General features: G+C 37.0%; 2 protein-coding genes across 2 annotated transcripts in view; one reads left to right on the forward strand and one right to left on the reverse strand.

Moving 5' to 3' along the window:
• mpzl1l (myelin protein zero-like 1 like) overlaps positions 1-12,275 on the forward strand; it is a 186,027-nt gene that overhangs the window by 79,422 nt on the left and 94,330 nt on the right. The window lies entirely within an intron of this gene.
• Positions 568-12,261, reverse strand: LOC310741380 (NHL repeat-containing protein 3-like). Its single transcript, XM_083569161.1, has 7 exons — positions 12,087-12,261; positions 8,212-8,361; positions 7,947-8,097; positions 7,063-7,266; positions 4,757-4,848; positions 2,998-3,110; positions 568-2,266 (listed from the first exon to the last, which is right to left on the reverse strand). The coding sequence occupies exons 1-7, from the start codon at positions 12,177-12,179 to the stop codon at positions 2,020-2,022; spliced, it is 1,050 nt and encodes a 349-aa protein (XP_083425287.1). The 5' UTR covers positions 12,180-12,261; the 3' UTR covers positions 568-2,019.

Here is a 12,275-nt window from a genome sequence, read left to right on the forward strand (position 1 = left end):
TCTGCATTAAAAAACAGCCCAATATACCCCCCCCCCCCTTTATTTTTTGTGTTAGACACTGCAGGAAGAGACTTCGTTACTCACTTCAGTGGGAACAAATAATGGCCACCATGCACATGTTTGTGGTAGATTCATGATACAAGTGAAAACCATAAAACCCTGATCAACAATGCATTTCTAACTGGATGTTTGTTTTTTCCTTTCTTGACACTATTCTGTATAAACATTAAGAGATTGTTGTGTGTGAAAATCCCAGGAGATCAACAGATTTTGCAATTCTTAATCCAATCCTTCTGACACCAATAACAATTCTGGCTTAAAGGTGCTTAATTGATTCACCTTTTTTCACCACTCTGAAATTAACATCAATTGAACTTCTCAAACTTCTCTGTATGTACATGATTTTATGCATTGCACTGCTGCCTGACTGGATAATTTCCTAGAGGTGGAAGTGACAAACGTGTATAAGCACAATGTGTGTAATGCACAGAGAAAAACACACAGTAACAGCACATGTCTCAGGTGAGACTCATTCAATTTATATTCACAGCTAAAAAGAACGCTCACTGGTTTGAAAATAATGATTTAATACAATGGTTACTTTCCAGTAAAGACAAAATGACAGTTTCTTCATGAAGTCTGGGCATGTTGCCCCTTTACCTTTCATCTTTTACTAGAGTGATTCATTGATTGAATCACATTACAAATGTAAACAAACACTTAGGAAAAAAATAAATAAATAAATACAATATCAATCCGTAATAATATTTATAGATGTGATCATTAACACTATACTAATTTTAATTATTTTTACAGTTTTGATTTTTAAACTTTGGAATGAAATTTGTGTCCATTTAATTAAGAAAAAAATATATAATAATAAATCAACACTATATGGACAAACATACTGGAACTTTTCCAGAAATATGTGGTTCTTCCCCAAAATTGTTACTATAAAACTGGATGCACACAATTGTACAGGATAGTATTACATTTCCCCTTCACTTGAGCTAGGAGACAAAGTTCCTATGCACAAAGCAAGCTCCAAGAAGACATACTGTACATGATTTAGTGTTGACTGACCTTTTAGATCTTGACTGACCTGCTATAGAGCTCTGACCTCAACCCTACTTAACAACCTCTGGGATGAATTGGAACTGCACTTTAAACCTCCTCACCCTACATCAGTACCTGACTTTACTAAAACCACTGTGGCTGAATGAGCACAAATCTCCAACCACACTCCAAAATCGAGTGGAAAATCTTCCCAGAAGAGCCGAGATTATTATAACAGCAAATAGGTGCTAAATAAGGAATGGGATATAAAAAAAAAATAAAATAAACTACAAATCTTAAGGTCAGGTGTCCAGAAATGTTTGTCCATATAGAGTATTTTAGGAAAAAATTAGCCAACTCCAAGTGAATTTCATCAATACATAACAAAAAAAACATTTATTTGCTTTTAACTTTTTGAAAGTCACACAAAAATAATAGATGGATAAAAATCAGTTGTGTAATTGCAAGTTGATCCATATTGTACAAACAAAAATGACAGCAGACATCAACATTGGCATTAATTTGTTACGAGGTAAAGCCTTCCTACAGAATGGATTCTTACAAAAAGAATAGCAAACACAATTAGTCACATTAAAAAACATCAACACCGAGCAAGATGTATGCATGCATGCGTATAGGTCAGAAAATATATGCATGAATTCATAACAAATGAAAAACTTTTAATTTAAAAAAATATTTAAACAGACACCAGCATTATTACATATAACTACAACCAAGGTGTTCTTATTATCTAATAATAATAATAATAATAATAATAATAATAATAATAATAATAATAAAGATTTTCGGTTTAAAAAAAGATCAAACAAATAACAAAAATGAACCAAACCCCAAATATCAAAGGGTTTACACCTTTATTAAAAATGAATCTAAACAATACCATATCATCTCGTGTTCCCTTCACTCACACCTCTCCCACTCTGAGCAGGTGAAGTCTTCCATTTAAAGGACACCATTTGTGAATGTGATTGGAACGAACTTTTGAGCCTGCTTCGCACCGATCTCTGCCACGTAAAGTGCACCGGTTTTCTGATCCAAGTCCACCAGGTGAGGTTTAACGTCGTCAGCCAACTGGATGGAACTCACCACTTTACACTGGCCGATAATTCCTACAGGTGGAGCCTCCAGCAGAGTGATACGGTTAGTGTTTAACTGTGCAACCACTAGGTACTTCTGGTCAGGGGTAAACCTGTGGAGAAAAAAAATCAAATGTATGTGTACTGGTACACAGTTTATACAGGCTTAACAACTTAAAATGGGGGGGGGCATTCTGAGTTATTTACACTGTTAAAATGGATTTTCATGGTAAAAATTAACAAAGTTTCAAAATACGCTCCTTCCTAGTTCACATAAGTTCCAGAAAGTTTTTTATGACTATGGCCCTCCATGGCATTATGAAGTGTGAAATTCCTTGTAAAGGCACTTCTCCCAGAAGAGCACGAGACACAGCAACCGGAACGAGACCAAAAGCATGCCCATCAGGCTTTGTATAGTATATCAAAACATTGTATAGCATGTATTCTGTAGCATTATAACTTCGCTTTAGAAATAAGAGACCTGAACATGTTCCAGCCTGAAAATGCACCTGTTCACAAAGCAAGGTCCATTAAAACAATGAAATCTAATGGGATGCAGACTATACCCCAGGCTTTCTCACCTGGCATCAGTGCCTGACCTCACTACAACTCTTGTAGCTGAATGAACACAAATCCCCAACAGCCACACTCCAAAATCTAGTGGAAAGTCTTACCAGAAGAGTAGCAAATGGGAGCTAAATGTGGAATGGAATGTTCAGAAAGCACATGCAAATGTCTATCTGTCCACTAAGACGTGCAACAATTATCTTGGTGAAACTCTGTATTAAAATGTGAACACATACTGGGTTTTTATTCATCATGTCATCATGTGATCTGTTCTTACCTCACGGAGTAGGGGGCATCGTCTGTGAAGCAGCTTCCCCATGAGCCCAGCCAGTCCCCTGTCACGGAGTTAAACACTTGAATCCGCTTGTTTCCTCGGTCCGCAACCCACACCTGACAATAAACAAACAATTTATAGTACACAACATCCGTGTAGAATACACATATACTGCATTCATACATATTTTTGATTCGCAATTAAAAAACTTAATGTGAATTATGACCTAGATAATCCGTTTTTTTTTTTTTTTTTTATTTAAATATTTTTTGTATAATTAATTGTTTTAATATTAGACTTTGTAATGTGAAATTTTATTTATCTGAACTGACAAACTACAAACCAAAAAAATAAGCATGCATTTCATGATTTTTTATTGAAAGAATCTCAACAAAATGAAAAAAAGAAAAAAAAAAACCCCAAAAGTATTAAACAAAATATTTTAGAACTTAAATGTTATTCTTCATTGAGTTCTTCTCAGCATAATACAATTTTACAATTATTGTGCAAAACTGCAGTAATACAAACTGAAACCAACCTCAAACTATAAATAACAGATGTAACCACAAGTCGAGAACAACGTTTTCAAGGCTGCGCATATTTTTATGTAACTGCAAATAGCAAATTAGACCACTTTCGATTTCTATAAAAGTGCCAGGTTTTACTTTAAGAGCAACAGTTCCCCCGCTTTCTGGCAGAAGAGAAGGTTCCTCCTTCTCATTGAGAACATGAGATGCTGCATTAAGTAGTCTCTCACTCTCTGTGCTTGTGCTTGGGGCAGATAAATACCTGCGCACAATCCGAGCAAGCGATGGAAAGCTCTCTTTGTTCATGCGCCAGTAGTCAAGTGGATTATCACTTTTGCCAGTGGGTAGTTCAGCAAGATACGCGTCCAGTTGTGATGTAGCGGTGACACTACTGCTTTAAAATACTTCCATACCGTTGACATGATTGTCCTTTTCTGGGTAGCACTGTGATAATGGCTAGAGCAAAAGTGTAACGTGAGCGCTAACGTGAGTGCAGGGGCAATATATTTTCTGCTTTTTTTTTTTTGTGGGACAGCGCATGTAGGACGTTTTGGAGACAAGGTGAGGGAGGCGAGATTGAGATGGTTTGGACATGTGCAGAGGAGGGACATGGCGTATATCGGTAGGAGAATGCTGAGGATGGAGCCACCAGGAAGGAGGAAAAGAGGAAGACCAAGGAGGAGGTTTATGGATGTGGTGAGGGAAGTTGGTAGTTGGCAGGTAGTTGGTTTGAAAGAGGCAGATGTAGAGAACAGGGGGATATAATATATTATATAATATAATAGAAACTACAGCAATATATTCAGAGATTGCAGCGGTAGAGCATGGTACAAAGCAGGGTGAGTGTTTGGGGATATTTGTTGAACTCCCATTTACTGTCACTTTTTTGTTGCTTTTGAAAAGCATGTACTGATACATATTAAATTCCCAGAGCAAAGCCGGAATGTTCGATGAAGCCACAGACGGTTTATACACTGATGGTTGATCAGTTATTTTACATCTGGGTTGCGCAAGAGTGTGACAAAATCAGATAACTCAGTCATTATAAATTAAAAAGTGTATTTTTTATATTTTTTGTATGAAATCTTACATTTTCAACTGTCATTCCCAAAACAAAAAACAAATGAGCACAACAGACCTTTTTTCCATAGTGTACAAGGTTGTAAAAACCATACTGATGTAAAAGTGGATGAATGACAGTTAAAAGAGGATTACAAAATATTTCGGTGACATACCCTCTGAAAGTTATCGACAGCCACACTGTGAGGGATGTAGAACTGCGAGAGTCCCTCACCTTTCTCACCATGCATCCATACCATCTGTAGGTCTAAATAAAAATAAAAAATAAATTATAAAAAAAATCAATAAAACATGTCCCAATGTGCTTTATTCCTGTCAAACCACAATCATTTGGTAAAAAAATTACACATACTTTTTAATAAGTTTGTTATTTATAAAATCCACAAAACAGTCAGTCATTCTCTTACCTCCCTCAGTTAAAAAGAGTAAAATAAATACAGCTTTTTTTTATACTAAGAAACAAAAAGGCCTGCTGTGATTTTGAAAACTGAGTTACAGCTTAACCACTGACAAAAATGCTAATGTGTAAAATGAGTTATATCAATATAAAACTGGCAGCTGGAACTTCCATCATAGCTGATTATAGAGCTGAGCAACCAGAATCAAGCATTCAACAGCTCTGTAGTTTAATTAGAAATTAGAAAGCACACACAATGTTCAGTATTTCTTCAAAGGAATTCTTTCAGAGAGACCTTGCTGTGAATAGTCAGAGATTGATTTCTGTTCATAAAGCCTGGTTTCCACAGAGACTGGATTTTCCATTAAATAGACTATATTGATATCTGCCTGAAAGTGGAACTACAAAAAGTGTCAAATGCTGTTGCCTGAGTACTGATAATTATACATCATTGCTGCTGCTAATAATGGTTCCACTCGAACAGTCTAAAGATCCATTAAGTTACTGAGCAAGGTTCAACTTAAGAGACACGAAGATGGATTTGGACTGTGATTAATATAAACATTTTGCTACAAAACTGTTTTTCCATTCAAGTGACCATCAGTAAGCAACTGATAACCTTAACAAGGTGGAATGGAGTTCCCTATTTAGGTTGGTTCCTCTAAAGGTTTCTTCCTCATACCATCTCAGGGATTTTTCCTTACTGCTGTTGCTATGGCTTGCTCATATAAACTTACAGGGAACTGATTTATACATTTAAAATGATAAAATATATATGTAATCTATAGGGATAATAATCAATAATGAAATTCGTTGTCAAAGAATGCCATTATTGAGTAGTTGGGCTGCTCAAGTTATGGGTTAGTGTGATGGCAAAAAAAAAAAAAAACAGCCGCTTGCGAAATGGCGGAGAGTTCAAGGTCATCCAGCAGCAGGAAAAAGTGTCCAAATCACGGATGAAGGCGAAACATCAGAACGGTAAGCAAAAACATCATGTGAAAAGGCTCTAGTTTAATCAGGTGCTATTGTGTAAACTGTTTGTTTGTAACTTCGGGACGGTTGCACTAGATCTGTTCTGTCGTGACTCGTTGAGCAATCAGCTCGTTCGTGACAAATTAAAGATAGTTAAACTCAATTTTTAAAGTACACTTTAATACATAAATACACGGAATTAAGGTTTTAGATAGTTATAATAAGCATTAATAAAAATGTTTTTAGTATATAAAAAAAAAGAATAATAATTATTCGATAAAATGAATCATCTGATTAATCAATTAGCAAAATAATCATTGGTTACAGCCCTAGTAATCTATTCATTTCTGTAAAGCTGCTTTGGGACAATGTCCACTGTAAAAATCTCTATAGAAACATAAAATGAATTAAATAGAATTATTTGTGCCTCCTAAAAAAGGTCTCTGCTTTTAGTAATTTTTCAGTAGCATTTTTCAAATGTCAGTAAAATAGTGTCAATTTATGCATAAACACTAAATAAATATGTTAAATGTGCCTTTTGTCTATATTATTCAAAAAATAATACGTAATGCAGGGAAAAAAGAAACAAGAGAATCTTTTCTCCTGTTGGTAAGAATAATTATTTGTTAGACGGTAATATATAAAACATTTAACAAATATTAAATGCTTAGATGCATATCCGCTTAATATTTCAGCCTGTAACTCCGCTGTAGCTTACTGTATCACTCTGGTGTCAATTTTCTAAAAGTCATCAAATAGTCACAGAGAATGAGAAAAAAAAAATCATTTTATTGACTAATTTGACGCTCTAAAGATTCTGTGTTTTCAATTACTGACTGTTTAAATATGCAGTGCAAAGATCAAGTTTTTAAAAACATGCACTAGCACTGCCAAGATCATTAATCCACCAGTCATTTATCATAGTTATTGGAAATTAATTATATCTCTCTCTTGTCCTATGTGCTGTATATTTGCACATCTGCATTGAACACTTTTTAATATTTCTTAGCATTCTTAATATACAATAAATTAAGCTATCATTATTATTGTGAATAACTGAGCAATGCAAAAAATGAGGAACAGAAAAGACACCTTGAGACAGTTTGATAAGCCGGTTGTTCATTCCTCCATCTCCATCCACAATGTAAATCTCTCTGGTAGAGTCATGGACAAAAATCTCAGCAGGCTGGTCAAACTGTAGTGGAATGAGACCAGGGCCGGGTTTCCCTGCTGTTCCTAGTACCTGAAGCAGCTTCCCTGAGAGAGAATACTGCTTTACAGTGTGTCCATAGGGTCCTACAGACACATAGGAACACAATTATGTTTACTTTTTTTTATTATTAGAATAAGAAACAAGAGGCCGACCATTAATACATTATTGTTAATAGACTGCTATTGAGCTTTTGCCATTTCTAGATGTTTGTCTGTTTATCTGTCCATTCACTGAACAAATTGGATTTAGTAATTTATCCAAAACAGTAACAATGGTTACAGTAAGCACAATAAGTAAAAGTCTTATATAGTGCAAGTCTAAATATTTTTAATAGCTTTCTTCCTGTTAAAAGTATAATATAAAGCTTTGTAAGGTGCCAACATCCCATTTGATTCAGACATTCAATACAGGTAGTGGATTTAAAAAACTCTACAGTGTGTTTTCACACATACTGCCCAGTCTTAGAAAATGTTGATGGCTCTGCAACCAGACTGTGGTGCACCAGTTGACCATCGCTGTAAGGTGACTATTAATATAGACAAAGTAATGTCAGTTCTGCTTAAGACCTGGTTTTATATGGGAATATGGGTTTGAGTACTACAATACTAATTATTATCTCCTAATGCAACATCGTGCACTTGTTCCTCCTAAGATACTTTTGCTTCCAATTAAGTAATTGTATCAGTATCCTTGGAATGCATTTTTCCTCCTATTAAATCAAAGATCAGAACTGAAATTATTACAAATCTCTGCATGAACTTACCTTTCCCTACATCAGTGATCCACACAGAGGGTGCACTTGAAGCATTGGCCAAGAAAATACCATGGGGCATCTCTAGTGTGCTGGTGTTCCAGGCATGCAGGAATTCCCCATCTGTGCTAAACACCAGCACTTTGGGGATATTCTCACCTCTCTGCATGGAAACAGTGTACACACCTAATACATATCTGTATTGTTTAATTAGTTACATATAAGTAACTAGTAATATTAGTAAGTAAGTTAAATCAGTTGCATGTTTAAACCTCACCTGCGCTACGTACACTAGGCCAGCTAGGCCTACAGCCACTCCGAAAACCTCTCCGGTGAAATGCTCCGAATATTTGGGCCATGAGACATCCAGCTTGTAGAGGGATCTTCCGACAGTATTGACGTCCCTTTTATGTCCTGATGCTAAATACTTCCCAAACATTACAATAAAGAAAAAAAATTATCAAATACGGAGCGTAGAGAAAAGATAGTTTGATAGTAACAATGAGAAAAATGCTTCAAATAATTAATCTCAGCTCAATTTAACCAATTACGCATGCAGTAGGTTAAGAGAATGCTGAAAAATGTGCCTACGTGAATGTTCCTCTTGTTTACGTGCAACAATCTAGGTCATTTAAAAGTATGAAGACTTACTCTGACCAAACAAATATATACTCGGGTCATTGTCTTGTACGGTGAACTTGCCTCTAATTAGCTCTAGTCCAGACACAATTGCAAACCGTCGTAGTATGGAATGGTAGCCATGTTAGCTCAGTATCCCTTCAACCGGAATATGTCTCCAACCTTCTCTACTACAAAACAACCCCAAACTATTATGCTTCCACCTCCATTTTTGACTGATGCAGTCTGCGAACATCATCTCTCCTGTTCTCCATCTTACATACAGTAAGTTCTTCTTTCAGAGCCAAAAATGTCAAATTGGTCTCATGTCCATCTCATCACATTTCTTCCAGTCATTCATTGTCATTTCTTGTGTGTTTTTCTTTTTTGATAAGTTTGTTGCATATAAACCAAAGGAACATGCATGTGTCTCAAAAACGATAGAAGACTGTTATTCAAAACCTTTGACACACAATATAAGTCAAGTAATCAAGAAGCTGGGGCAGCACAGTGGCATGGTGAATAGCATTGCTGCCACACAGGTCCAGAATTCCCAGTTTGAACCTAAGCTGGGTGGCATTTCCTCAGTGTTAAATAACACTAATAAATATAAGATTGGTAAACAGTTTTGAATAATGATTTCATTTATTAAGACAAAAAAGCTTTCCAAACCTACCTGGAACAATGTAAAAAACTAAATGCATACACAAACATCCCCATACAAAGCCATTCCCTTTCCCCATATGGGTCAGTCTGATCACCACTCTTTGCTCATGCTACCAAATACACCCCACTGATCAAACAGGTGAAACCATCTGTGAGACTAATGAAGGTATGGCTATAGAGGGCCATTTCTTCTCTACAGCAACAGTTTCGGGATAATGACTAGAACATGTTTGCTACACTGGACTTTCACACAGACATGGAAATTTGCACTTCTATTCTGGACCATATTAACCCATGCATTGTCACTGCCGTCAAAAACATGAACACAAGCTTTTCTAAACAAAACCCTGTGGATGAACCCTGAGGTCCATCACCTGCTGAAAGCAAGAGATGCTGCTTTTAAATCTGGCAATGCAGAGGGCTACCACAAAGCCAGGGCCAACCTGAAGGGTATTAGGAGAATCAAACACTCATACAAACTGCACATTAAAGAGCACTTCCACAACAACTCTGACCCCAGACACATTTGGCACGGCATCCAGACTATTAGTGACCGCAATACAATCCCTAACAACCAGTAGTGCCTTCCTCTCAGATGACATTAACCACTTCTTTGCTCGCTTTAATCAAGACATAGGACATTTCACCTCAAATGCTGACCCTTCTTCTGATAACATTCCACTTTCACTCTCCACAACAGATGTCAGCACTAAGCTAACCCATGTACCTATCCAGTCTTTTAACACTCTACAATCCGTCATGCTCCCTGAGATCTCAAAACTCTAGACTTCTAGTAGTTCCTAGAATAGCAAAGTCCACTAAAGGTGGTAGATCATTCTCACATTTAGCTCCTAAACTTTGGAACAGTCTTCCTGACAGTGTTCGGGGCTATGTTATGTGAGCCTACACATAACATACGTCTCACATCATAACCTTGTGTTTCAGAACATATGATCACATGCACATTATCAACTTGTGGTGTTAATATCATGAACAGCAGCTATGCTAATTTCTCTCCACTGCTTCTCTTTCTCTCCCCATCCCGAGGCATCCTGAGGTTTGGCCAGCTCCAGTCATGTCCCACCTCATGAAGATTATGGACCTTTGAAGAAGTAGATGCCGAACTCGCAAACATCCCGAACCATCTAGAGATGTACCAGTGCCAATTGGATCCCGCTACATCTGTGGAGTTTTGACATTGGACCTCCTTGAGTGTTTAAAGGCTCTGGCATGGAGAAGCTGTTGCTGGATCTGTGATGATCACAAATGTTGAGCTCAGTAGCTCCTATTTTAAACCCATAAAGACTGTATAAATCTGTAGAAAAAACATTATTTATAATCTTATACTACAGTGCTATATACTCCAGTCTCTGTCTCCAGTGTTCTGTATTGTTGAAAGATTTGTGATCAAACTCTTGATGTCACCCACTTGAGTCTGGTTCCTCTCAAGGTTTCTTCCTCATAACATCCAAGGGAGTTTTTCCTTGCCACAGCTGCTCATCAGAGATAAATGCACACCATTCACCTTGATGTTGATTTCTGTAAAGCTGCTTTGAGACAATGTCTTTTGTAAAAAGCGCTATAGAAATAAACTTGACTTGACTTGACTAAGCAGAGTGGACACACGCAAGGTGTCCGGTCAGGACGGCACACACAGGCCGGATTCTGAAATGAAAATCACTGCATGGTTTCAGAAACACCTGCCAAATTAGTTGTCTGTGAACACAGTTTGCTGTGCAATCCACAAACACAGGCTAACCCTCTATCATGCAAAGAAGAAGCCATAGTGTGGACATGTTCCAGAAAGTGGCCAGCTTCTCTGGGCTAAAGCTCATTTAAATGAATTAAGGCAAAGTTAAAAAGAGACAAGTATAAAATTCCCAAAATATTGAGGACTAATGAGGAGAGGGGCTATAGAGTTTGTTATCATAACTCAGTTCAAAGGCCTGCATCCCTGATGGTATGGATGGTGCATTAGTGTCTATGGAATGGGCAGCTTGCACATTTGAAGTAACCATCAATGCTGAAAGGTATATAAAGGGACATATGCTTCTACTCCAGACGTAATTTTTAGTGAAGGTCTTGCACATTTCAGCAAGACAATGCTAAACCACATATTGCATAGTAGTAAAAGAGGCTGGGTGCTGCCTACAGTCCAAACCTATCACGAGTTAAAAACATTATAAAACAAACAAGCAAAAAGTACAACAAAGAAGACCCAGGACTGTTAATATAGCCGGGGTACAGGCCGAGCAGCGCGGTGTAAGGGACTGGTACACTGACTGGTCTCGAGTTTTCAGTAAGGGTTGTAGCCATACTAGGCTGGTAAAGGTCTAATTCTAAATAATAATAATAATCCTGATAAAACAGAAGGAAGCTGATTCTGTCCTGTACCTCATGCTTACAAAAATGATTCACAGACACAGTGATAATAACTAAGGCTGGGCTACACCCGGCAAAAAACACTTCCTGGTTCCTTTCCTATGACGTGCTAAACACAATAACGTGCAATTTAAATTCCTATTATGCACATAACATGATTGATGTATTCTTTTAATTATTGCATATATAATGCAAATGTAACTCAATTTATCATAACGCAGAATCAGTCGAGCTTCATTTACCGGTGCATAGAAAAGAAATTGCAACTCATAAGTGAAACTGATATAGGCAGAATTGGTCATTTATGAATATAAAAAGATCTTAGAGCAAGCATTGTTTCCTCTTATCAGAACATCAGAGTTATTATTATTGCATTTAATTGTTTAGTATTAACCATGTAGCTAGGTGCCTTCTTTGCTCCAAACATCTGCAACCGAGGTCTGTGCAGACTCCAATGTCAAATGCAGTAGAAAATAAAACACGTACCTGGGAATTTAAGGTGCTATACATCACGAACATCACAAGGAAGATAATAGCCATAGCTGAACAAATACAACACAACTGACACCTCTTTTTCATATAGAAAAGCTCTGCTGCGTTCTCAAACTACACCGAGTAGATTGGCCTGAGCGATCTGCTTCCTGTTTTGATCACGTGACCAAGGGGTCCCAAAAA

Source organism: Silurus aristotelis (genome assembly GCF_946808225.1).
Source record: "Silurus aristotelis genome assembly, chromosome: 18".
NCBI lineage: Eukaryota > Metazoa > Chordata > Actinopteri > Siluriformes > Siluridae > Silurus > Silurus aristotelis.